We start from the raw sequence: 27,818 nt of genomic DNA on the forward strand, positions 1-27,818 counted from the left end.
GTTCGACCATTCCCGTCGCACGGTGGTCCTTAACCGGAGATTTCATGAGTTCAATGCCCTCATAATTACAGAAATTTTGTATTTCATTCGAGAAAAACCCCGTCGCCTGATCCATATGTAATTTCTTTGGGTGCCCATGGGTATTTATGTACTTACTTAGGAATTTTATTACATTTTTAGACTTGTTACTGGAACAGACATAAGGCAAAAGAGTATCTACTGCTACTAGTACATATTTCTTCCGACCCCGTACATAATTTACCGGACCCCAGAAGTCTAATTGGGCCAAATCATTAGGTTCCCTAGGCACATGAGTGTCCCCCATATCATTCTTTGGGATGTCTGGTTTAAGGTTTTTACCTGCTTCTAAGCAGCTTTTACAATATTTAGCTGTGGCGGCAATGTTCCTATGCATCAGCGGTATCCATATGTCCTTCGCGGCTGCAACATCTTATCTCGTCCATGGTGGTTGAAATGCAATCGGTTTAGCACTGCTGACGACATATCCTTCGGTATGGCCAGCCGGCCATCCATCCACAAACAGTTTTCGCGCACAGCAAAATCGTTGTAATGTTGGGCGTAATATTGCCACAATCTGGTATTGATGTCCTTGGCTCGTGGGTCCTTATCTCGGATCGCGTCACGGATCGTCTTTAGTATCGAGTCTTTTTCCAAATTGGCTTCGACTAATTTCAAATTTAGAATCTCAGGGTAATCGATTTTCTTAACTACTTTACTATCAGTATGCACTATGGAATAAATCCATTTATCATTCTGCACAAGTGATTAAGATAATCCGGGAAACTGATGCGGAAATGAAATAACAGTGTTTAACTTTTTCGAATTTGTTGGTTTCGGAATAACTTTTTCTGGCGGTATTACTTCTATATCAGAATCAGAACTTAAACTCGGCGGCTAGTTTAATCGGTTTAGAACTACATTGAGGTTTACATCTCCGGAATGGGTTGAGGTATTAACAATCGCGGAAGTTCTTGGATCGCTTTTCTCGGGTGAATTGATTGATGACATATTTTTTGTACTTTAATCTTGAATATCACAACTTGATTTTACGTACTGAGAACAACGTCTGATTTTCTCGCTTCGGCATTTGCATATTTCCGCCGGTATGCAAATCTCTCGATTCTGATTGGCTAACCGTCGGTTGCATATAACCACGCCCTCTAGTGAGCGCGTGTGCTCACGGTGAATATTTGCATATTCAGCTTTTCCTGTAGTTTCATTGGACACAACTTTTCTCTTTGAATAGAGGCATGACCGTTCGCCCTCTACTGTCGGTTTTGTCTTAATTTGATTCACTTTCTGACCCCTAGGCTTTAACTGATCCTTAGGATTCAATGCTTCGTTGATCATTTTTATTTTCGCTACTTTAAAACTTTCATCATAATGACTTGTCTCGGGTGCCGCTGCGGATGGAAACCGAGACAAATAGTCTGCCATTCCCACTTTTGACCCATGTCTGTGTTCAACTTTGAAATCATAAGGTACTAAACGATCGTACCATCGAGCTAACCGGCTAAAAAATGTTTTATTTCCTTTTGGAGGAAGAATTTAATAGTGTAAGCAACGCTTTGTGATCTGATATAACTGTAAAATAGCGGCCATATATATAGTTTCGAAAATGTTCCGTAGCCCATACTACCGCGAGTACTTCTAACACATTTGTAGAATACTTTTTCTCGGCCGGATTAAGGTACCGTGACGCAAACGAAATTGGATTGCAACCGGAGGCGCTGTACTGTTCTAACACGGCCCCTAGGCCATCGTGACTAGCATCATAAATTATCCTCGTTTCACGGTGAATATCGAAATGTCTAAGTTCCACTATGTTTTTCACCAGCAATTTTAATTGTTGAAACGCATTCTCGCAATTAGGCGTCCAGACAAAATCGTTATTCTGACTGAGTAATGGTCGTAATGGTGCGCTCACTTCCCCGAGTTTTGGCAAAAATTTATGCAAACTGTGCATCGAACCCATTAGTGATTTTAATTGCTTTCTAGATTTTGGTATTTTCAAATTTTCTACCGCTTGTGTATTCCGGACTAACGGCGCGATGCCACTTTCCCCAATTCGATACCCGAGCCATTCACACTCCGTTTTTGCAAATACGCATTTTCGTAATTTCAACGAAACATTTGATACGTCCAACTTCTTTAATATTTTTTCTACTTATGCAATATGCTCTAATTTAGTTCCCTTGGATGCAATTAGAATATCATCGATGAAAGCATTTGCCTGGGATAATTCCTTAAGTAAATTATCAATGACTTTTTGAAACTCCGCTGGCATTGACGTGAGCCCGTAAAACCCGTTTTTAAAGCGATACGTTCCCGTCGATTTTCCGCCGACTAGTGAAAAATTGCATTGCTCGCTCGTCTTTTGTTCTAAGGAAACTTGTCCGTACGCGTATGTTAAATCCAAAGTTGTAAAGTATACATCCCCCGCTTTTCTTTCTGCAATTATTTGACTTATCCCGTCTACTTGTTCGTCAATATTTGGCATTTGGTACTTACTCTTGTGTACCTGTTTATTCAGTTTTCTTGATTCGAATGCCAATTTTATACTTCCATCTATTTTTACTGTGATTACTATAGGAGAGACAAAGTACTTATCCGAACATTCTTGTAGTTTGATGATATGACCTTCTTTTATCAATCGATCAATTTCTTTGTCTACCTTATCTTGTAGACTGATAGGCACCCGACGCCCCTTTTGTTGTATCGGCTTTAGGTTTTCAAAGAATTTGGCTCTTACTTTAGCGTTTCGGATTTTTCCTATTTTGGTAAATAAATTTGGCTAAAACTTACAGAAATACGTTTGTAAATCATCATATTCCTCCTTTTCTTGACTGCTCCCTTCCCCCGTGATTCCCATCACTTTCCTTCTTTGCACCAACTCAAGATGATTTCCTGATATTACTGACACTTGCGCTGGTGCTGCCCAGCCGTTCAACGCCATCGTCACCGCTATCTTCCCAAGTATGTGTATTCGGTTGTTATTGTAGTCCAAAAATTCATCTTTAGAGGGTTGTAACTGAATATTAGTTTTACCTAATGTTGCTTTCAGATCCGTCATGCTGAAAATCGTCACTGGAGATCCGCTATCTATCCACAGCCACATCTTCTTTTTCGCACCTCGACCTGGACTCGGGCCCCAGGGATCTTTAGTTCCGTCATGTTCTTCTTCTTCTTGATTGACATCACCATGTAGTCATCGGATCCTGACGTCATGGATTCATTCTCCCCGCTTCCCTGCTGATTCACCCATGCCACTGAATCTTCCGCCACATTATCGACACTCTGCATGCTCTGATGGTGCTCATTTTCATCCCTCACCAATCCGACTCGTCCTCGTCCCCTCCACTGGTTAGTACCTCTTCTAATTCCTCTGCATGTGCGTTCAAAATGTCCCAGTTTCGGACACAAATAACATGTTGCTCCCTTTGCAGGACAACTCGCAATATGATCAAGAGTAAAATTCGGCGCCTCACAATTATAACACCTACGGTTATTTCCACCGCCCCACTGCTTGATCCTTGGGTGTATCCTCCACGTCCCCCGCTTGTTCGACCCCTGAAATACCCTTGTCTCCTTCTGATATTATTAACTGGCTCCTGTTTGATGGTTATCGGCGGTGCGGACGAAGCTGGTTTTCCAGTATAGGATTTATATGCACGTTCACCTCGCTCATAAGACAGTGCGATCCTATAGACTTCCTTTGGTAGTTTTGTTGATCGTGATAATTCTCTTTAGCAATCCGATTCCCGCATGTTCATAATAAAAATATCACGAACATTTTCAGCCGCGTTTGCAAAATCACACCTGCCCGCAAGAGCACTTAATTCAGCGTGGAATTTTTCAAACGTTTCATTTTCCCTCTGCTTTCTTCCATAGAAGAGTCCCCTCTTATGTGTCACATTTTGTTCGCGTTGAAAAACATTTTGCATTTCGTCCAATACCCGTGGGTACCGTACCGTTTTAACATTTACCGCCGGTTTTCGGGCTTTAAATATCCGTTGCGCCTCGTCTCCAATACAGAGATATAGGTTAGACTTCAACTTCTTCTCCGACTCAGTACGATTTTTCCCGTTTACCTCCTCTGGCAACACTGCAATAGCCGCCGCATTTAACGTACGCGCAAAATAAAAATCGTCAGGGTCAATGTCATATTTTGCGATCATGCCCCAGTGGAACTTTATGATCCACTCCTCCCAATAGATGGGGGGTTCTGGCGTTCGTGCGTCCCAGAATGATACTATATTAAGCGGATTTCCCCCCTCCTTTTCGTTCCGCTGACTGCGCCATCTTGAAGTAGATAATTGTATCGTAGAAAAGAAAAGAATAGTTGTATAACTTGAATTATAAGCAACTGTAAGGCTCATCAAATCTAAATCTTACTGCAGCTTTTTGTTTTAGATCGTACCGGACGATAGAGATCACAAGGTCATGACAGCAGGTCCCCAGACAGAAAGAAACAAATTCATATCACTTACATAAACTCAAACTGGTCCCTATCTCAGAAAGTAAGTCGAAAAAACCGTACCAGATAACACAAAGGGCAGTTTAAAAACGGAAAATGAACCGACGCAAATTAGGAAAACCAATAATACGAAAAAACTTACCACTTCAATTAATCCATTTGCAAAAATAAAACAGCACAACAGCAGCCTGCACGTGAAAGAAACGTCACGTTTCTAACAAATTTGCAAGAAAAATTGTTTACCGGAAAAAGTGAGCTGCAGCAGTTTGTAAAATTGAACACGAGATAAAACAACCTGAATAAACTTAATCCGCAAAAAAGCTTCGCAAAATCAGCGTTGTTAATTGTATTATATAGAGGAATCATTAAAACTGACCTTCAATTATAGTGAAAATTGTTTAATTATCAAGAAAAGTCAGCGCTGTGGCAACTAAGCCGACAAAAAATAAGCAGGCAAGATGGGCCGACAATTTTTAATCAAACGGAATGTTTTATAAGTTTGAAAAGAAATAGCTCCTGGTACAATTCGAGAGCCGTTTATGTGTTGTCCAAAGCTTGTGTTGTCTCAATGATTCAATAATTCAGTTTGAAAAATTGTGGGCAGTGAAAGAAGTGCATATTCCAAATCGATAACGCTTGCTGAGCGTAGAAAAACGTATTGCTGCGACGGTGAAAAGCTTTTTAGAACCATCACATGCGTATATGCAATTCATTTAACTTTTGAAACCTTTATAATTTTAGTGACTATCATCACTACACTACGGTGAGAAAACGATCTATATTCAATAAAAAGGGAGAAAGGGTACCTTTACAATTTCAAATCCACACGTTTCTCCGCTGATACCAGCAAGAAGTTAGAAAAACCTTAGATAGCAATCACCGAAGATTGTAACTCAGAGGTGAAGCTGAGTTTCGCAAACACGCGAGAAAACCTCAAACAATAGCTGTAAAAAAAATAAAATAAAAAAGGAACGTAAAAATAAGCCTGACCAGGACATTTTGAGCCACAAAACCTCGCATCTGCGCCATGGACTTTGAACATTTACTAATTCTAGCGACCAATGAAGCAGCTAGATGTGCTAATAAACTACCAATGCTAGGCCGCAAAGGTCGAGCCAAATATAAATAGACAAATATTTCATATAATAATTTGGCATATTATAAATTAAAGGCTTTGCATGTAAACAATTGAAAAGCATCAAGCCAAATCATGTATTAAAATGCCTATTAAAAAATTACAAGATTCGAAAAAACTCCCAAATGGAGTTTTTACAGCATTGCAAGCTAGCGAATAGAAAATGAGACAAAATCAAAAAAAACTTGGAGAAAAATAATTTGAGAAAAAAAAAACAATCGAAAAGCAGAAACAACAGTGTTAGTTCAGCTTAAACTATTTACCGAGCGGCCACTAAGCCGACACTAAAAAATAAAAAACACAGCCCACAGACATTTGGTAAAAGAGTCATGAACGCAGAGAAACAAAAAAAATAAAATAATTAATTTTCGAATTTCAAAGGAGAAAAAGACATTCAAGCTCTGTGAATTTTTAACAATTTATGATTGGCATTTTTTTGATAAAATTAACCTAATTTGAGAAAACTGGGTCAATTAGTAAAAAAAAATTTTCGCGGGGAAATCTGAAAACTAATTTCCATTTTCAACACTAGAAGTCGATCACGTTTTTCGTGACTTTTTCACTTTTGCTGTTCGATAGTTGAATTCATCTTGCTTTCAACATAGGAAATGAACTGAAAAAAAAATCAGAAGTCAAACCAAGAAAAATCAAATTAAAATGCAAACAAATTTTAAGACGTTTTTTCGAAAATAAATCAAAACAAAATACAACCAAGACCTATAAAAGAGTAAACACTAAGTACATGAACCATAAAAATTACCAAAAATTTTTTGTCATAAAAAACTTTGAGCAATTAACTTTGAAAAAATTTGCAACATATTACATAAACTTTACGACAAAATTTGTTGCCTTTGAAGCGGCACAAAATAATATAACGAAGCCCATCAAACATAAAACGAAACTATTCCGTCTGAATGAAAATTTTAAGCAAAAAAAACCATAGCCAACTAACAGTTGGAAAAAAGTAATGAACTCAAGGAAACTGAACACCAACTGACTTGATTTTTTAAGAGCATTCAAATTTTGAATTTCGAAAGAAAAATAGATGCCCTCAAAGCTCTTTGATCTAGTAGAACAAATTATGATGGACACTTTTTTGTTAAAATTAACCCAATTTGTGAAAACTGGATCAAAACGTATAACTTTTATTTCGCTGGGAAATCTGATAATTAATCTCCACTTTCGAAATCAAAAACCGATCACATTTTTCATGACCTTTCCACTTTAGCTTTTCGATAGTGGAGTTTGCCTTCCTTTTAATTAAAAAAAATAACTTGAGAAGAAATCAAAAGTCAAACCTCGAAAAAAAAACAAAAAAATCAGCATGACCTATATAAGAGTACTCACTACGCTCATTACTCTTAACAAAAAGGAAAACCAAGGAAAATGTCAGGGCTAATAATTTTACAAATTACATAAATAAATCAAAAACACTTGCATATACGATGAAAAAAGCTGACAGCACACGAAAACTCCGCGATGTGGCAACTAAGCCGACAAAACATAAGCTGACAAATGAAAGTCCGACCATTCAATTTTTCCTGGCCAAAAAAATTTCAATCATGCATTCTGAAGAAAAAAACATTCTTTCATTCTGAAAACGACCCTGTCGGGACTCGAGCTCCAGACCTTAGTGTTCTAATGCAACCGGATTGCGGGAGAAAAAGTCTATTCCCGATTACAAGACACTTGCTCTCGCTGTAATTATTTCCCGATACTGTACGGTTGGTTGAAACAAAAAGCTCTTTTTTCTATTCAATTGGTGAATCGAAAATGCATCAACTATGTTAACTTATTACTAATCGAATGTCATAGCCAATACTATCAAAAAGCTGTAAATGTTCCAACAAAAGTGGCCCCAATATTTACGAATTAGGTTGGAAAGAGAAGAATACTCGAACTATTACACTTTGCTAAAACCCGCTAATTTGTAATTTATGAGCCTAAACTGGCTATTAAATAGTTCTTATTGTCAAACTGAAAAGCGTTCACAGAAGATTTTAATCAAAAATGTACCTTTGGTTTTACTGCTTTGTCTATCTCCATCATGAACTGGTCAAGTGGGTCAACTTCTTCATCCGGCTCCTCTTTAACTGCTTCTGGTTCTTTTGTTTCATTCCCAGTCGGACCCGGTTTAACCCCCTCGCCATTTTGTTTCACAGCAGAACTGTTCGAACTTCCCTCTCCGGCCTGAAATAAAGACAGAAAATGCACCGAGTCGAGGCACAGCTTCGTATTATTTTCCCTTTAAGGCGTAAAACTGGTATTGAACAATTTTTGATACACTTCCAGTTTTAAAATTCTTTCAAAAGATACAACAATTTCAATAATTAAAAATAACGTTCAATAAATTTTTCAAAGCTTTGCCCTCACATTGTTAGTGGAGGGGGCTTCGGTCCCTGTTCCGTGGTCCGGTCCTTCGTCGCTGGTGGCTTCGTAGTCGTCCTCCTCGTCGTTCTCCAGTGACCAGGACTGCTGCTGATTGACACCCCCAGACAACGCCCCCTTTCCACCATTTGCAAGAGCTGTATTTGAAGAGCCATTGGGAGCAGCTGTAGAGATGTCCTTGTTGGCCGAGCGCCATTGTGCAACCTATCACACACAACACAAAACATCATATAACACTTACACTCTACCTTTCATCAGCTACCAATGTCAAGTACAATTCATGATTCACACGGTCAGGACTCACTTCAATAAGAGCAGAAGTTGATCGAAACAAAACATAAGTGACCAGTTTCTATGACAGTAGCTCAAGAAATTGCGACATTAGAAGGTTTTTGCCAAGAAGGGAAAAGCTTTAAACATCTTTTCTTGTCCTTTTTTATTTTGTCGCATTATTATATGTTTGCGGTATATTAGTATGTTCGCACTTTTTCTCTGCGCTTCTGCATCTCCTGTTCCAGTTCCTTCTGGATTTCCTCCTGACTCTTTCCAGAAGACAATATCTGGGCCACTTTATCCTGATATGAGGAGCCTCCACCACCACTTCCACTTTTCCCTTTGTCATCTCTGCGAGACCTGAACACGGCAAAAAAAATAAACACAGCGGTTGAGGTGTACTGCGTAAACACAAGCTAAATACGTGGGAAAAGCTCGGATTTGAATACGCAAAAAATACAAATATAAAATTGAAAAAAGGCCTAAAAAACACAGCGAATAGACAGCTGGAATGACCGTTCATGAACTCAAGGCATGCTATAACGCTGTTACACATGTATGCAGCAAAGTGCGACCAAAAGTGAGCACTACTTTAAGCGAGTTGGGTTAGAAAAAAGTTCATTCGTAATATAACACTACACTCGCCAGCTCGGTTGTGTAATAACTGTATCAACATAGTTTTAAGTTTTCACTCACTTTTATTGTTACGTGAATATGAAGTGAACTTAAAAAGAAACCAGAATGGAAAACCGCCAGAACATGAATTTGAGCGTAAACAATTTTTGTGAACAGAATTTCTTAGAAAAACATAGCCAGCTGACAGTTGGGAAAGAGTAATAAAAGCAAGGAAATAGGAAAAAAAACTGACCTGTTTTTTGAAAAAACATCAACTTTCGAAATTTTAGGAAAAAGTTTATGCCCTTAAAACTATTTGATTTTCATGAAAAATTTATGATTGGTGCTTATAAGATAAAATTAACCCAATTTAAAAAAACTGGATCAATAGATCAAATTTTTATTTCGCTGGGAAACTTGATAAAATGCCATTTTCGAAATTATAAGTCGATCACGTTTTTCGTGAACTTTACATTTTTGCTGCTCAATAGTGGAGTTTGCGTTCCTTTTAACAGAGGCAATGAAGTGAACTTAAAAAAAAATCAAAAGTCAAATCGCGAAAAAACAAATACAAGAGTGAACAAATTTTAAGACTTGTTCTTAAAAACACCAAGACTTATATCAGATTATTCACTGCGTTCAATATTTTTTAAAAACCAAAAGGATTCAAAATTTGCTTCTTTCCTTAAAACTTATAGATAGCCAATAAACAGCTGGAAAAGAGTCAATGAACACTGGCAAACTAAAAAAAAAGACTTACTTGTTTTATACAAAATCTCAACATTTGAATTTCATCAAACATGGATGATTGACGCTTTTTTTGATGATATTAACCTAACGTGATAAAAATGGATCAATAGTTAATTTTTTTTATTTTGCTGAAAAATCTGATAAACAAAACCCGTTTTCGAATCTACAAGAACATCACGTTTATTGTGACTTTTACAATTTCGCTATTGGATAGTGGAGTTTGCCTTTCTTTTAAACAATGAAAAGAAGTGAACTTAAAAAAGAAAAAAATCAAACCGCGAAAAAGTTCATTTGAGCGTGAATAACTTTTAAGACTTCTCCTAAAAAAACCAAAAAAAACATAAAAGAGTCTGACTCACGCTCATCGACTCTAAATTAACATAAACCTCGCCACTGATAAAACAGCTACATATGCTCATTAATTGTCAATGCTATGCAGCAAAATCTCATCAAATAAAATTAGACACAAAATTTGCAAATAATAATTCGGAATATAATAATTTAAGGCATCCACACTAACTTTGCATCTAACACATAAGGAAGTATTGAACTAAATTATGTATGAAGACAGAGACGAAGCACAGCTCGGCAACACTTGCAATGCAAAAAAATTAACTTTTTTTGAAAAGATAATTACATGAAACTTGAAAATATAATTACAACATTAAATCACAACCTTTGAAACAATAATTACAACCTGAAATTAAAACCTGAAGCCAGAAGATCCTCCAGAGGTGAAGAACTTGTGGACAAAATTGTTTACGGGAAAAAATTCTAATACTTGTTTGCGATACCCTTGCTTACCGCAAGGGTAATAATGCATTTCAAAAAAATTGCGAGATATATTGAGTATTGAGTCGGAAAATTTTCTCAAACGCAATTTATATTACTTTACTGTTGTTTGAAACAAATAACTTTTTCGGGTTCATTTGATGAATTAAACATAGCCAACTAACAGTAGGAAAAGAGTAATGAACGCAAGGAAACTGAAAAGAAACTGACTTGTTTTTTTTCAAGAGCCTTCAACTTTTGAATTTCGAAGAAAAAAATAGATGGCCTTAAAGCTCTTTGAATTTGTAGAACAATTTATGATGGACACTTTTTTTTGTTAAATTAACCTAATTTGAGAAAACTGGATCAATATGTAAAACTTATATTTCGCTGGGAAATCTGATAATTAATTTCCATTTTCAAAATCAGTAGTCGATCACGTTTTTCGTGATCTTCACACTTTTGCTCTACGACAGTGGAGTTTGCCTTCCATTTCACAATGGAAATGCACTGAATTTAGAAAGAAATCACAAGTCAAACCGCGAAAAATCAAAACTGAGCATGGACATAAAAAGACCTATAGAAGAGACCTGAAAGACCTATAGAAGAGTAGCCACTACGTTCATTACTCTCAAAATTACCAACTATGATAACTTATGACTAATCGAATTCCAAAGCACATGCTATCAAAATGCCGAGAAGGTGCTTCCAAAAATGGCACCAATATTTGAGACTTAGGTTGAGAAAAAAAGAATACTGGTACTACTACTACGCTCGCATGTTTAAATCGAACGGGTTTTTAAAATGTAGACATGCTCAAGATATGTTTGCTGGTTGATGAAAGTACAGATTTGAGAAATTGAATCAATGATTCGGGTTCCAATTAGATAACGCTGACTAATCGCAAATGATTTCAATACTACGACTTGATTTCAACAAAAAACTGGCGCATATAAAAAACACTAGTCACAAGAGCCGACAGAATCTTCAAAGAGTGATAATTAACAAAAGTGATTTAACAATTCGTACAAAAAAGATTAAATTTTTCGAATATATTCAACCCATATCTGCCTCACCTGTGATGTTTTTCTCCTTCATTTCTGTCTCGGTTCTTCTTCTTCTCCCTCGATCTCTTTCTGTCCCCCCTCACGGGTGACCTTTCCCTCTCCCGGCTGCGTGACCTCCTCTTCATCCCCCCTCGACTACTGCTGCTACTACCCCCTTCATGCTGCTCATAGCCCCCTCCACCGCCACTGCCATTTCCACTTCCTCTGCTGGCCCCACTGGCACGGCTATTATGTTCCGCAGAACGAGATCTGGATCTTCTGCAATAACGACACACACAATTAATAACTGAAGCTTAACAATTTCTACACGACAAACAAAAAACATATCGGTTATTTTCAAAACTATTTTGATTTCCCTAAGCTTAAGTCTAGATCAACATCCATCATTACATAATTTAGCAACATTTGCTGTTTTTTTTCTACTGGGTTCAGAATCGAAATACATATATAACTCCCAGATGACTATATTTCAAAATTGCGGTCATTTCCGTTTTAGTGTTAGTTTTTGACTGTATCAGTATAAATTTCTCACTTGGTTTTTCTGTCTTTTTCTGTCTTCCGCTCCTTTTCTGCTCTCTTCTGAAACACACAAAGGCTAGTTTATTATCAAAGCCAAATTGCTCGCAATATGCTTTTGGCCATCGAAGCCGAATGAAGTTCATTTTCGCAAAAATAATCTTTTGACGACCAAAACAAACTTAGAACTTTTCAGCAAGAAAAAAAATAATGTCAAATACAATCAATCTGTCTGAAGAACCGTTTTCTGTCCGACCAATTGAAGACCTCAAGCTCACTTCGCCAATTTCGCCAACAATCATGAACCGTTTTTTTTCTTTCGGAGAGAAAGGAAGAATTTGTTTAAGGATACTGAAGAAAAACAGTGACTACATACTTTTTTCTTCTTTCTGTCGGGCGAGTCGTCTGTTCCCGGAGATCCACTACGATAGTGTCTAAAACAAACACAAACTAACATTACAATTAATTTTTAGTAGAGTCCATTTTTATTCCCAAATTAACCCTTTGCATAACAAACCACTGCACACCTCACTTCTTTAGAGGGCACAAAACCATGACCTCTCTAACTCAAAATTAACTTTGTTTATTGGCACTTCCTTTGCTTTTTTGAATAAAGAAGCAAATAGCATTTTTACACCATTTCGGGTAAAAAACGGATAGTCTCAATAATGCCTACATTTACAGGGTCAAACAATGCTTTCATTTCGGCAGTTAGAGTGCAAAGAGTTTGAGGGCAAAGAGCAATTTGACTTGTGAAAAAGATTTTTAATTGTTTAAAATTTTGGGCAATAAAATATTTTCAATGCAAAATGAATATAAAAAAGCGCACAAAATTACTCCTTGCCGTTTTTTAGAAGATTCGGGCATTATGAACCGATTGAGTCCTACACCATTGATGAGAACTGTGAAATCATCTGACAGACATTCTAAATTTATCTGAAAACGAAACAAAACTTCAGGAAACTTTCCAACCCAACACACTAGAAATATTCACCGTAAAATCCAGAACGCAAATCACGAAAACATTTTAGTTTCATTAAACTTCTTTCGAAAAAAAACTAGAAAAAAAGTTCAAGCCTAACAAGAACAGCCGTTTACTGTGCAACTAGCACAGAATGTTCCGACCATAGTCGTATAAAAATACATTTAAAAAATTTTAAAAAGTTGTGTTACAAACGGTACAAAAAAAGCATTGTAAGCCTGCTCGCTCGCTTTATTCGCTCAAATTGCGACAATAAATAATAAAAAAAAATTGAACCTGTTTTTTTTTCGATACCTCAGCAAAAATTTTAATGTCGATCGAATAACGACTGTAAGGGCTTCAATATAATATATCACTCCACCCATTCCGATAATTATTCGTGGTGGTACCTGATTTTGCCTGGAGAACAAAAAAAAACAATTTCAATTGTAGGAACAATGAATCAAACAGTGTAATAAGGCGCAGAGCTTGAATACTCGAGCAGATGCTGACTATTAACATAAGTCGTTCTGTAGAAACTTTATCGAGAAAAGTTAATTTATGAAAAAAATTTGGTCCATACAAATTTTCACTTTTTTTGAAGTTAAAACATCACAAAATTTAAGGAAATAACTAGACCTATAGCAATTTTTGATACGAAAATAAAAAAAACAGGGGGATAATTTTTTTCTTGATACCGATCTTCAACTGCCTCATTTTTTTGTGAACTTACATCAGCTGAAACTAAAATGTTTACAGCTGAAGAATACAATTTCCAAAGCAAAACATGCCGAGTAACCTTAAAAAACTTGCATAAAACTTAGCAACAAAATTAATAGAAAAAAAATGAGAAACTATTTACAAAAAATGCTCTAATTTATCAAAAATACACAAAACAGAAATAAAAATGGTTTTAGTTTTTACCGAGCGACCACTCAGCCGAAAATGTGCGTGTAGAGGCCCATTGAGCCGAAAACAAAGATGTCATAGGAAACCACAGTCACAAAAATGTGAGCAATTAAGTTTTAAAACTTCTAACTTTTGCAACACAAACTGCCTGATTTTTTAAGCAACAACATAAGCAGACAAATGAAAAAAACAATCAAGTTACGGCCGAAATTCAAACCCCAGTCCTTAGATGAGGATACAACCGCGTTACCTCTAAGCCAAATGGGAAGGAGTCTCTGATTTGCTAAGGTTCACTAATAAAGCAACTTCAACTTGCAAGATTTGTAAGACAAAAGGTTTACGGGAAGAAAAGTCTATTTGCTGACTACAAGACACTTGCTCTCGCAGTGAAGTGTGAACCAATCAATACAATTATTATGCCAGCAATAACGACGTGTTCGCCAGACAGCCTTCAAAAATGTTTCCAGGAAAAAAAGTCCCGAATACAAAACACCTGCTACTGCAAGGGTAATAAATATAAATCCAACCGCGAAAAAGACAAGACTCATAAAATCCATCATTATAACTAAAGTGACCAAAAATGAAAATAAACCAAGGCAAACAGTTAAATAAAATTGTTGTTGAAGTTAAGCCAAAAATCTATCGTGCAAAAGTCTATTATACGATTTTAATAATCGTGCTCTTGTAACTATAAACAACAGTAATTGGTTGGAGCTTTTTTCAATTTCCGAAAAATGCTATTTCCAATGCTACAGTGAAATTTCCAAATAAGTGAACACTTTTAATGAACACTTATTTGCGAGTTAGGTTCGAAAAAAAAGAAGATTCGTGATAATACACTACGCTGATGGCTAGTGTAAAAATACCAGAGAAGTAACTTTTTAATTTTAAGCAAAAAGTGGTATTGATGTACGATCTATTTCATCAGACTTAACTTTCTATTCAAGATTCGCCTGCTTATTAGCTGAAACAAACAACGACAAAATGAAACTTAGGCCAAAGAAGGACAAAAAAGTTAATTCCTTATTTTCATAAAGAATAAAGAGCTTCAGAAACACTTAAATGCAATAAAACAATCCAATAGTTTTGAGTTTTGTCAACAAATAACTTAAGAAATATTCTGCTAAATTTATTCAATAAAACAAATGGAACAAACTTTTGAAAGCTTTCACAAAGTTAATTTATAAGCCGAGATAATTACATTTCCGATTTCAATATCAATCAACTGGCCAATTTAGAACCTACCGAACATTCAAACCAGCTCAGTTCAATTTTTCGACACAGATCTTAGGCGCAGCTTTGCGCTACTTTCGACAATAAGAGATATGTTATGTGCAATAATATTTGAACAAAAAAAACCCAACATATTCCTAATTTTCAAAAAAAAATTCAGGGCATTTAATACAATCAATATATTCTCTATTACAGTTCAAAACATGAAAACTCATTGAAAAAAAAAACTCAATACACAGGCGATTGAAAAAAAGAACATAAAAATTCATCAACATTTTGCAATCAGATGAGCCGATAAATTCAGCTCCATTAATTGCTTTTTTCCTGCTACGGGTAAAGTAGAAAGTCAAAAAACTCAAAACACAGAAAACAAATGCCAAATCTTTAGAATCTCAATTACCCTAAGCATTATTGAATCAATCCAAAAAATTTTCAGCTTAGCGAAAATTGGTTAAGTCAGAGAAAAAATCTAAGATGTTAATCACAAACAAATCGGACAAACGATTGCCTGAAGACAAACACTTTTAATTCAAAAAAGACCTTCTTCGTCCCAAGCATGTGCGTTACCTCTAAGCTAAGCGGGTAAAGTTGGCAGCAAGAATTTTACATGCTAATAGAGTAAACTGATGCTGAATTCTGTGATCAGAGTTTTTAACGGCACTCGATGCTCGGAATGCTTTCGAGTTAATTTTTGATGTTCTAGAAAACTTTGACCTCTTGAATTCTTCAAACATCAGTTTGGAAGCATCAGAGAGACCAGGGAATACTTTTTTCAATTTTGTCATGGTTTTATCTCCTTAGCAGCATAATTAAAAAAATAAAAGCAATATCTTAACTTTGCCTCGCGACGCTAAATAAAAAAAAGTAAACACATTTTTGAAGATGAGAAGACATCATTATATTGAACAAAAATTGAGGACAGAGGCTAATCGGAGTTTCGTATCAATTGCAATACAACTCAAGCTTATCATTGCAAGCTAGCGAATAGAAAATGAGCGAAAATAATTGAAGCGAAAAATTTTAAAAAACGAATATTTCTTTGGTAACAATAAAAAATTCAGGCTCAGAAAAGCAATCACAAACAATAAACAAGGATCACCGGTTACTGTGCAAGAAGCACAGAATGTTCCGACCATAACCTTTGAAAACAAAAGTTTTTTTTTTAAATTGGTGTAGCTTCTTCGTGGTGTGATAAAAAGATCTGACGTACAAGTAACACTTAGGCTAATTTTAAGATTAAGACCATTTATCCAAGGGGGAAGGGACCAACACACGAGCTGTACAGCTCATCACGGCCAAATGATGTTGTGCCCCTGCTTAAGAACTACATGCAGTTTTTTTGGTTATTTTTCTGGGCTGGGTAATGTTGCTTCACCCTCAAGCAACGAGCGCGGATCATGGTGAGCCTCAAACATCCGACCTTTCGATTGAGAGGCGGAGACGCAATCACTTCACCACCGCTCCGCTAATTCAACAGTCATATTAATATTGGCAAATTGGACAAAAAATTTTGCTAAGCCATTGTAAGCCTGCTCTCTCGCTTTATTCGCTCCAAATTGAAATAACAATCCAAAATTTAAACCAGTTTTTCTCGATACTGAGAAAAACTTTTGATAATTTTTAGTGTCGTTCGAATCACGACTGAAAGGGCTTCAATGTGATATATCACTCAACCCATTCCGATAATTACTTGTGGTACTTAGTTTTGCGAGCAAAACAAAACAAAACTAAAACACACCCGAATAAAAAGTTCCTGCCCATTTTTCAAATAGTTGGAACAAAAATCTTTTATAATCTACAGAGCGGCCACTAAGTCAAGATTGGGTCGATAACAAAAACAAGGCCTTAAGACATTGTCATAAAAGGTTGAGCGATTAACTTTGAAATCCGTGAACACCATATCCGACCTAACTTTTTAAAAATAATGTTTTTGCCCTTCAAGCGACACAAAATTGTCTGACTATAAGCCAATAACACATTGGCCAAAACAATTCAGGCCGAATCAAGCATTTAGTCAGGGATATTAAATGTTATTCGGGGTTATTACAAATTACCTGAGTAAATCAATAATCGTTGCAACAAAAATGAAATTTCTAGCAGCTCAAGAAAAATCGAAATCCGAAATGTGGCAACTAAGCCGACCAAATATAAGCAGATAACAAAAATTCTATTTCTCTCGGGAAAAAAATCCATTTCATAGATACTAAGAAAACAAGGTCCGGTCGGGACTCGAAATACCAACCTTAGGATGAAAAGACAACCGCGTTACCTTTGGACCAAAAAGGAAAAAGCCCGAATCAAAATGGAAAAAAAAACCGGAATCTGTTAAGGTTCAATAATACAGCAGATTGGTAAGAAAAGTTGTTTACAGAAAAAGTCTAGTTCCGGTTACAAGACACTTGTTCTCGCAAGTCTAATCAACTATTCGCTTTATGCAGATGACTGAATTATAAATGCTACTTATGCTACTTGTGATAAACAATTATTTCAATCGAATTCAGCACAAGAAATTTTTTGTGCTATAAAACTGTAGACGCGTCTTGAAGCTCTTTGTTTCTGGGTAGTTCTTTGTCATGTACTCGTCCAATGGTATCCGCATCGACATCATTTTCCGTCAGAATCTGCGGCATGAACTGGTCATTCCGTCGTAACTTCATTGCGACAGCGGCTAAACCAATTATGTAAAAAGAAGCAACGACAAATCCTGCAAAACAGCTGTCAAAAACTTGTATCGACTTCCAGGTAGGGTAATGAGTTTGGTAGTAAAAGGCTGTTTCCAATACAAAGAAAGAAGCAACAAAAAATATTACAGCGAATAACAGAGTAAATAACAGATCGATTTTAAGAAAGTCGCGAGGCATGTTCCGATAACTTACAGTGAGACACAAAACTGAAAAGCAGAGCGAGTAGGCTAGAGATGCAACGTTGAGAGACAGAAAAAACTCAAGTCTCCAATGCATTGGCAAATCCACAACCTTGCTCCTATCTCTGAACATCGCAAGCAAGAGACAGAAAATGCACAACACGTTAGACAGTATCTGTGCAACCTTGCTTGCTCCAATTGCACTTTTTAGATAAGCAACCAAGACCATCTTTAAATTGCCTCATTTAATTGTAAATTGTTCATTGAGAGAATTAATTCTGAGAATTAATTTCATTATTAATTTAACGATAAAATAGTAATATTGCACTATGTAATTTTACTAATTAAGCACGAAGGGAGCTAATTAGCTTCTCCACTGCTGATTTTTCTGAGAGTAATTCAATTGTCTTACATACCCAAAACAAATTTCTAATCAATTACATATATATCTGAAAAAAAAACAAGGCTGTAATTAAACATTAAGATGAAGGTTTAATTGTTGACCTTCAGGTGTCTGTATCTGGAAATCAGCTCCTCAATTTAGACTAAATCTAATGTGCTATAAACGACGCGCGTTTAAATTTCATATTAAAGCCCGCTATTCAATTTAGACTAAATCTAATGTGCTATAAAGGACGGGCGTTTAAATTTCATATTAAAGCCCTTCTGAGAAAGTTTTCTGATACAATTATTGACAAAAAAGTTCATTTTGCAAAACCTCATTTCGAAAGATTTCGATCGAAATAAAACACAATCAATTCAAGAAAAAAATTCTTGTTTCGATATACTTTCAACTATTCAAGTTTTTACATGAGCAACCAAAAAAAACTATGGCTTATGGAAGCCTAAACAGAGAAAAAAGTGAGCCTAAACAGAGAAAAATGTTATCTAGGACCGACCGAAAGCACGCAGTGTGACATTCGACCAGAATGTGAAAAATGCAATCTCTGCAGAATTCGGAATTTTAGCAGTAAGCCTTCCGGATTGGTGGTTTTTAAGAACAAAGGGCGTTATTGGAACGTTTAGCCAAACGGTGAAGGCTGGAATATTCTAGTATTTTAAAATTTCAAAAATTCGAATGATGACGTCACATTTCTGAGAAATGCTGAAACGGCCATTTTTAACAAAAAACGAGAGAGGAACAAGAACAACAACGTTGGTTGCGCTGACGAGAACAACTTGATCGAAATTGAAGAAGTCGAAATTAAAGAAAAACAGCAGCAGAGTGCAGAGAACGTTCCGAGTTGCAACTATTGTGCTGCTACAATAGTTGCAAGGCCGTTGCGAACAACGGTGAAGGGTAAGAAATCAGCCCTCCGTGTTATCGTGAATTCGAACTTAAGGAGCTTGATTCACTGGATTCAAGAATCCGGAAGGGTCTCGGGACGGAAAACTTTTATTGACTCATATGAACTTTTAGCATCCTGTCATGTCCTGACTTGAATTTAATTGATATTTGGATTAGTTTTGACAAGGATGAGGTGCTAAGAGTTGGGGGGGGAAAGGGTTGATCCATCTTCGATGGAGATGATGATTTTTATCTACTGAACAAAAACAATAGTAATATAATAAGTAGTAGCCCTGTTTTTAGAAGTGACCTCGTGGTCTGGGGATACGGAGACCCAGCCATGAGCTCACTATTTTTGCATGTAATTCAGTTAATTTGAGCGTTCTGGTCGAAGCCGGAGAACAGTAACGTTTTTGTCGGCCCGATGTTAGAAAAGACCACCGAAAAGTACTGGCTTGGTAGAGACGGTGAAAAACATGCAAAGCTCTGTTTAGACGCTAGCCAGTCGTCTTAAGACTTAGTTTTGTTATCCGTCGATATGTATCTTCCGGGCGAATGTTACATGTATGTTTTTATGGCGCTCCTGGGTGTTATTCTTTCATAACATCATGACCAGCGGAACCGTTAACGAGCACTCCGCGCCGAGCGGATGCTCACATTAACGCCCTTAAAAGGCCTAAACTGCCGGGGCGGAAGGGTAGTTCGGAACGCGGAAGCCTTCCGGATTACCGTGAATAGTTTTTTAACCTAGTTAAGACCGAAAATTCACTAACCAGGAAGGGTGGGGGGAATCATGAACCCCTCATCCCCTGAGTGGTTTGTGACCAAAAACACTTAAAGATATAAGCAAAACCAAACAAAAAGTAGTATAGTACCCAAGAAAAACAAAAAACATAAAAAATAACCGAAAAAACCAAAAACAGTAAAAAAGTAAAAAATCAGTAGAAATCATCCCCCCAGACAAGATGTGATTCAACCCCCCCGTTTGTTGTTGATAGATATATTGTTATTACAGGCATTTATATCAGTCAGGATCGTTACGATCAGTTTTGAAGCCCGTTTGTGAGGCTTGTACTGTAGGGTTATTTGAGCATTTAAGCACGTTAATGATAAATTGCGCTCAATCCGGAAGGGTCAGCTGATTTGCGCTCAATTCGGAAGGGTCTTGGGTGAAGACCGATCCGGCAAGCAGTACAAGGAGCAACAAGAAGGGGCTCAACGACAACAACAATCGACTGTTGGGTATCGTTAACAAGTTTTGTATCCCTTTTGGTACAAAAAGTAAGATAGCAATCTGTGGGGGGCTCGACAGTGCTGCACTGTAGTGACCCTTCACCGAACTGCGAATATCCGAGTTAAGCACCTTAATTCGGATAATAAACAAACCCGGAGGGGTATAGTATTACTAATATTATTATTTATATAGCCTATATTAATAGTCTTATATCGTTTTTCAGTGAAAAACAACGAAAACAGACCGGTTTTTAGGGTCAAAATAGCGATATTTTGATCCCCCCACAAGTCGCGATTTTTGAGATATCGATATTTTTTGAAACGGAAAAAAGCGCTAAGTTAGTGTGTTACATCGTAACTGCACTACTGTAATAGGTAGAACCTGTTAACTTTAGTTCGGAAGTGGTTGGAACTAGTTTGGTACAAAAAACCAAATTTTCCCATTTTTTGATAGTAAGAAGCACTATAAAATCAGAAAATTTTTTGAAATCTTTGAGTTAGGACAGTAAAAATAGTTGTTCGGACAACGTCGACTAGTGAATCTACGAGTTTTAAAACCCGCTACCCGAAAGCCTTCCGGGTTGCAGAGAAATCGAACATAACGTGTTTGATTTGGTGGATTCATCAATCCGGAGGGGTCCAGGTAGCATAGTTTTTCGCAAATTTTTTCTACAAAAGCGTTTTAGATCGGGTCTTTTGCATTGAACTAGAAGAGTATAGGCCTTTTGAGCTCAGATCAATAATTTTTAGCTCGAAAGGACCAGATTTGCGGAAAAAGTTAGGCGGAACCTATAAGAGAGAAAATTTTTGAGTTTGGAAGAAAGACGTTTTAGTTAATAACTTTGGAACTACTGAGCATATTGAGTTGATCTTGGTACCAATAGATCACAAATTAGCTGAGCTTACTGATAGGGTCAGAAATTTTTTTTGGAAAAGTAAGCGAGAAAATTTTTTGAGATTGTTTTTAGCAAATTACACAAATCCGGAGGGGTACACCCTTCACGTTTTATAAATTTTGCTGAAAAACCCTTATACCCCTACCAAAAGTTGATAGCGATTGAACTAAGTAACTTAAGACAGTTCTAGACAAAAAGGGAGGGCTGAAGGCACAAGACAACCACAATAGGGTCGAAATTAGGCAAGTGATAAGACCCTTCACCGTTAGTGTGAATTGTCAAATAAGTGCCTTAACTTCAATCCGGAGGGGTCTAGGAAAGGACCCTATACCCTTCCCAGTTAATTCAAACAGCATAAAAGCAACGCAGAACGTATCCGGAGGGGTATAAGCTGAGATTAAGAAAACTACGAAAAGCTACTTTGACAGAGCTAAGGGCTCCCAATCCGGAGGGGTCGAAATTTTTCAAAGTCAGAGGGGTCCGAATCCGGAGGGGTCTACTTTCCACAAAACCGGAGGGGTCCGAATCCGGAGGGGTCTTATAGTTGCTAATTCGGAGGGTTCCAAATCCGGAGGGGTCTACTATTAACTAACTCGGAGGGGTCCCAATCCGGAGGGGTCTATATTCTGACAGTCCGGAAGGGTCCTATTTGTGCCAATCCGGAGGGGTATTATTTTATTAAGGATTTAGGTTAACGAAAGAAAGACTAAAAAGCGAGAGGTATTAGGTTATTAATACACAGGCTAGGTATCAGTGACTGCACTGGTAACTTGCCTTTCAAAAAGAACCAGACTAATACAAAACAGGTCCGAACTCGGATATTCGCGACACTAAGTCTAAATTAAAAAGAGCGTGACTCATTGGTGTGGATTGAAACATAATACGTTTTTGGGAAAAGTGACTGCCCTGAGGATTTTAGTAGGTCTAGCTCGGGCAGTCCGAAGGCAGAATAGGTAACACAGTACTCGGTGGGTGCAATAGACGCCCACTTGAGAAAATTACTGCCTTCAAAGTTTTGTCTGTTTGGTGCAGCACCAAGCAGGGAAAGCTTTTTCTTTAAAAGACAGGTTCGACAATTGTACTGCGACCGACTAAGAGTACAAGACACATACGTTTTTTTATATATACATTCATATTGTGTCAATATATATTTTTTTTGTTTTTTTTTTATTTTAAATCAACCTAAACTGTGCTTGATTGGGTAGTGAGTACACTATCTTTTAAAATTGACTGATAACATCATATTGTGCTAGTTTCCAGATCTTTGGACCGATAATCGGTCAGTGTGAATAAATTTTATACAAACTGTACTCTGACAACATACAGGGATTCGTGGTCACTATTTAGTAGAATCTGGTGAAATTTATTGTGTTGTGTCATTATTATTGTTAATAAAACTATAAGGTCTCTAGCAATTGAGTCAAGAGTGGGCATAGGAAAGTGACAAATAAAGAATGAGTTTAGACAAGTCAAGGATACCAAAACGAGGTAATAGCTCTAGGAAATTCATACCTGAAAAGCAAAGAAAAACGATGACCGATCCTTTTGTGGATTGGATCAAGCGAACCCGGTCCGATAAAGAGGAGACGGTTTCAGGCAGAATGGTTGAAACGAGAAGTCAGAAGACCTCAGAAGAGCGAAGAGAACTGTTAGAAGTGGAGGTCAATACGGACCATACCATGAACGACAACCAGGGAGTAAATGGACTGGAAGGGAGAGGCAGAAGGCTGGCGAGTGAATCTACTCCGGTAGAACAAGGCCATGACTTTGCCACTTCCACCGGGACATTGGATCGAGAGGAGATGTCGGAACTGTCCGACATCTCAACTGAAGTAACGGCAACTAGAAGATCTCCGACAGACAACACTATGATGGCAAGCGGAACTGGGAAACAAACAACCTCATCATCGTTCTCAGAAAGAATGAAGAACACCTTCGGAAACATCTTTCCATTCAGCATGGGAGGAGGAGCAGGAAACGATGGTGAGTCCCAGGAGGAAGAGGATGAAGAGGAGCAAGGGGACTTTGGATCTCAAGTCAGCCTCAATAGTTCGATCCAGGAGAGTGAGGCACACGTCGGAAGAGAGACTGGAACCATGGATAAATTTGGTGTAGTGACAACGATAAGCAAAGAGGCAAACACACCGGGCACGTCAAAGGACTTCGCGATTAGGACAAGTTCGGAGCCACAACCTGGAGAGAGTAGAACCAGAGGGCTTGGCATCGCGTTAATGGATCCTGAATTAAATAATGAAAAGACGTTGAAGCAGAGAGTCAAGGCCCGGATCTCGACAAGCACGAAGTTACCTGGGACCGACAGGGTTACACCACCACTAGTGACGCCACTCATGGATAACGGGGCAGCACTAGAGGAAGCCTTAAACAACATAGTGGGCAGCAGTTTAGGAGAACAAAATGAACAGATGTCGATAAGGATGAGTGAACTAGAAAGAGCAGTTCACATTGAAAGAGAAAGTCTGCGGGAAGAAATAAACCGCAACAGACAAGAAGTTGGCAGAAGCAAAAAACACTTGAAAGAAAGAACGGACGAACATATGACGAGGAACTTGTCGCGAATGACAAGAGAGGCGGAACAGAGGGAGTTACGCTTAAGAGCCGACATGGAGAAGTTAAGAATTCAGCAAGAGCAGTCTCTTGGGTCTCTTGACACAAAGATAGACGCGATGATGGAGAGGCGAACTCAGGCTATCATGGATAGGTTGCACGGGCTACTAAGCAGCAAGAGTGGACCAAAAGAAGGAGAGCCGAACTCGGGAGGTCCAAGCAGGGAACCGAGGGTGAACTTCAATGAACATCAAAGGAGGAAGACGTATGGATCCACTAGAGGCAGGGGCAGTTCATCAGGCTATGCCACAAGGGGTAATACAGCATGGGGCCCGAACAGTAGAGCAAGTTCAACGGGGAACAGACAAACCTCGAACGAACGACCAACGCAAAGCACACATGCGACTGGGAGAAGCGATTCTGGCAACATGGGGCATACAAGCCCGAGGAGGAGTCATATGGGCCAAGCGGGAAACGCTCATGGTGATTCGGATTGCAGGGATGCACCGCACACAGAGCCTTCGACAAGGTGTGAGGACACTCAAGCGGGACACTCAAGGGATGCTACGGCAATGGCCACAGCATTTGGACCACTGAACAGGTCTTTAGAGACATTCCTGACGAGGTTATCAAGAACCAATGAACGCAGTGAGAAGTCCAGAAGAGTCTTTAAGAAACCAAGATGCTACAAAGACGAATCTGATGGCTGTATTGATACCTGGATAGAGGTAATGAAGCTGAATTTTGAGGAAGAGGACTTGTCGGAGAGACAGGAATGCAGCGCGCTCACCAGCAACTTAGAAGGGACAGCCCTGAACTGTGTCATGGCCAAGAAACAGTATCAACGTGACACTGCAGAGAAAATCTTCGAAATCTTGTTAAACCGTTTCGGATCAGGGGTGCAGGGGCACCAGGCGATGATGCGCTTCGAGAAACGGAGGCAACGAGAAGATGAAACAATAGACAAGTTTCTCGATGATTTGGAAATGCTGAGAAGACGCAGCCAACCGGATGAGTCAAACCGAAGGATGAACCTGGCCGTAGCCTCAAAATTCATCGATGGTGTGAAAAATGATGAACTTCGTACGATGCTAGCAACGCATTACACACCACTACCAACTAATGCGCCAACACCGGAGGAGTTGAGGCTCAAATCAAAAGAGTATCTTTTGTTGAAACCTCCTTCGAGATCTGGATATTACAAGAACAATTATGGCAATTTTAACAACGGACCAGCAAACCAAGGGAACAATTGGTATAAACCGAGGGATGATATGGACAAGAGACGTTCTTGTGCTAATTGCAGTTCAACAGACCATCATGTGTCAGCATGCCCAGCTTACAAACAAGGCATGAAAGCAATAGGCTTTAGCCTCGAGGACGAAGATGCGTCAGAGTTGGATCATGAGGATTTCATGAGAGGAGTAATTGCGAAATTCGGCCCGAGGTGTTTCTTTTGTAACTTGGAAGGTCATTTTAAATCAGATTGTCCGCAACTCTGGGATGCAGTGGCAGACATCAAGCATCCAAGACATGAAGAAGCTTTGTCAGGAGTGAAAGCCAGCAAGGCTCGACTTTTGAGTGAAGCGGAGGCACGCAGAAAGGATAAACCTCAAGAGCTGGTGGCAAAGAAGATGCAAGCGGTAACAGAGGAAGCACGTGAACCGGAACCAGCAACTGCGGCCGATGACTTCAAAATCGATTATAGGGCAGCTGCGAGGGACGCTATAAATAGAGTACAGCAGGAACTAGTGACGAAAGAGATTGAGCAAAAGGTGAAACTCGAGCTGGAGAATGAAAAATTACAGGAGCAACTGAACGCCTTTGAAGCAACGGAAGTTGAAGAGGCAAAAGCACCAAGCAGCTTGAGCATGAAACTTAATGTTATCTCTGGTCAGAGGTTCGGTATAGCACCGCAAGGAAGTAAAATACAGTCGATAATCTCAGTGACAGGGCATCAGGTAATCAGAAACCGTCTGAGTTCACTTTGATGCATTTGGACACATATGCAGACTATCTGAGGCAGATGGAGCCACGCACCGAGTCGAGGGCTGTGAGGGCACTACTGACCACGGGTGGCCCTCGCATGAAGAAACTTCATGGACGCTACCTAGAAGTCTATGGGCCGTATCAAGTGATGCTGAACGTGGATGGGATCAGTATCTACACCAGGACTTATGTAACAAAAGATGATGACCAAATAGGGCAGATCTATTTGGGTGAAGAGGAACTCAAAGTCCGCAGGATAGGCCATGACGCCATGATGGAACAAGACGCGGTACACATTGGATATGAAGCAGATGTGACAGCACACCTGCTCGACACCAACGGAACAAAAATCGGAGTCACAGGGCTTCTGGACACAGGAGCGGTGGTGAGTGTGATGCCGATAAAAACTTGGGAAAGAATGGGCTTCACACGGGAAGATCTGATTCCTACGAACCTCCGACTGGCCGCTGCAAATCGAGGAGCCATCTACGTGGCCGGAAGAACACCGATAACGGTCCTTCACATGGGAGGACGAGACCTTTGGATGAGCTTCCTGGTGGTAGAGAATCTGGACGACGCCGACCAATTCATCTTGGGCAGAGATTTTGTCAGGAATTTTGACGTGATGATTGACTTGAACAACGGTCTAATACGGATTAGAAACCCGGACCGAAAGTATGTTAAGAGACCAATTAATAGGATAATAACAGATGAAAATAAGGTACCAGTTTCTTTGGATAGAAAAGTGAAGTTACAACCAGGACAAGCTGTAGTAGCAATTTTTAGAATGAGAAATTTAAATTCGTTAAGTGATAGCAAACAGGTTTGCTTAGTACCGAATCCAAATAGTCAGAGTTCGGTAATTTTAGGCCGGAGCTTCTCGGTAACGCGAAACGGACTGTGTGTCAGTGTGTTGTTGAACACACTGGACACCACGGTTTCAATCCAGCGTGGAAAGAAGCTTGGCTACGCCTTGCCGATGAGGACCGACTATGAGGAGACACAAAACTTGAAGAAACATAATGTGAAAGACTGTCCTTATCATGCAAATAAAGATAAAATCTTAAAGAGAATTAATGAATTAAAATCTATTCATAAATTGTTTTCAATGAAATCCGAAACGGACGACGGCTTATCAAGTTGCTCGAATTTTCCGGAACGCCCCTCGTCATATGAACTTGATGCTGACAAACCGGTTTTGCCAGAAATAGAACATTTAAAAGGAAAAATAGGTGAGGGAGATTTTGAAAAATTGCGGGACCTCCTAAATCGGAACGCCGAGGTATTTTCAAAACATAAGGCGGACATCGGTTGCTGTAATTTCGTCGAACACGAAATCGAACTAGAAGAGGGCGCCGTTCCCCATAGGGAAGGCGCAAGGCGAATGACGCCACATAAATCGGAAGCGTGCCGAGCGGAAATAGAAATGTTGCTTGAATACGACATGATAGAACCCTCGAAATCGCCGTGGGCTTGCGGGGTAGTCATGGCGAAAAAGAAAGGGGGGCAGCTTAGATTTTGTTGCGACTTTCGTTACTTGAACGCGGTAACGATTAAAGATGCGTACCCGATACCGCGAATAGACGAGAGCCTATCTAAACTTGGTGATGCAAAGTTCTTCACCACATTGGACTTGGGTTCTGCCTTCTGGCAGGTTCCTCTGCGAAAGAAGGACAGAGAGAAAACCGGATTCGCGTGCGAATTGGGGTTGTACCAGTGGAAGAGGATGCCCTTCGGCTTGTGCAATGCAACAGCAACTTTTCAAAGGCTGATGGCTCAGGCTTTGACAGGAGTGACCAAAAAGTACGGGAATCTCTTGATGTGCTACGTGGATGATGTAGTCATAGCGACACCGACCCTGGAGGATC

At 38.8% G+C, this 27,818-nt stretch overlaps 1 protein-coding gene across 1 annotated transcript in view; it reads right to left on the reverse strand.

Annotated features, from left to right (window-relative positions):
- The window catches only part of LOC134845514 (probable ATP-dependent RNA helicase DDX46), a 33,873-nt gene extending 20,919 nt beyond the window's left edge, over positions 1-12,954 (reverse strand). The window contains exons 1-7 of the mRNA XM_063862438.1: positions 12,858-12,954; positions 12,390-12,447; positions 12,030-12,076; positions 11,507-11,755; positions 8,507-8,654; positions 8,007-8,225; positions 7,650-7,823 (exon numbers count right to left, since the gene is read on the reverse strand). Coding sequence (XP_063718508.1) covers positions 7,650-7,823; positions 8,007-8,225; positions 8,507-8,654; positions 11,507-11,755; positions 12,030-12,076; positions 12,390-12,447; positions 12,858-12,880 — 918 coding nt within the window. The 5' untranslated portion in view covers positions 12,881-12,954. The remainder of the gene's footprint in view (positions 1-7,649; positions 7,824-8,006; positions 8,226-8,506; positions 8,655-11,506; positions 11,756-12,029; positions 12,077-12,389; positions 12,448-12,857) is intronic.
- Positions 12,955-27,818: the final 14,864 nt, after the last annotated feature.

The sequence above is a fragment of the Symsagittifera roscoffensis genome, chromosome 5 (assembly GCF_963678635.1).
Source record: "Symsagittifera roscoffensis chromosome 5, txSymRosc1.1, whole genome shotgun sequence".
In the NCBI taxonomy this organism is placed as follows: Eukaryota; Metazoa; Xenacoelomorpha; order Acoela; family Convolutidae; genus Symsagittifera; species Symsagittifera roscoffensis.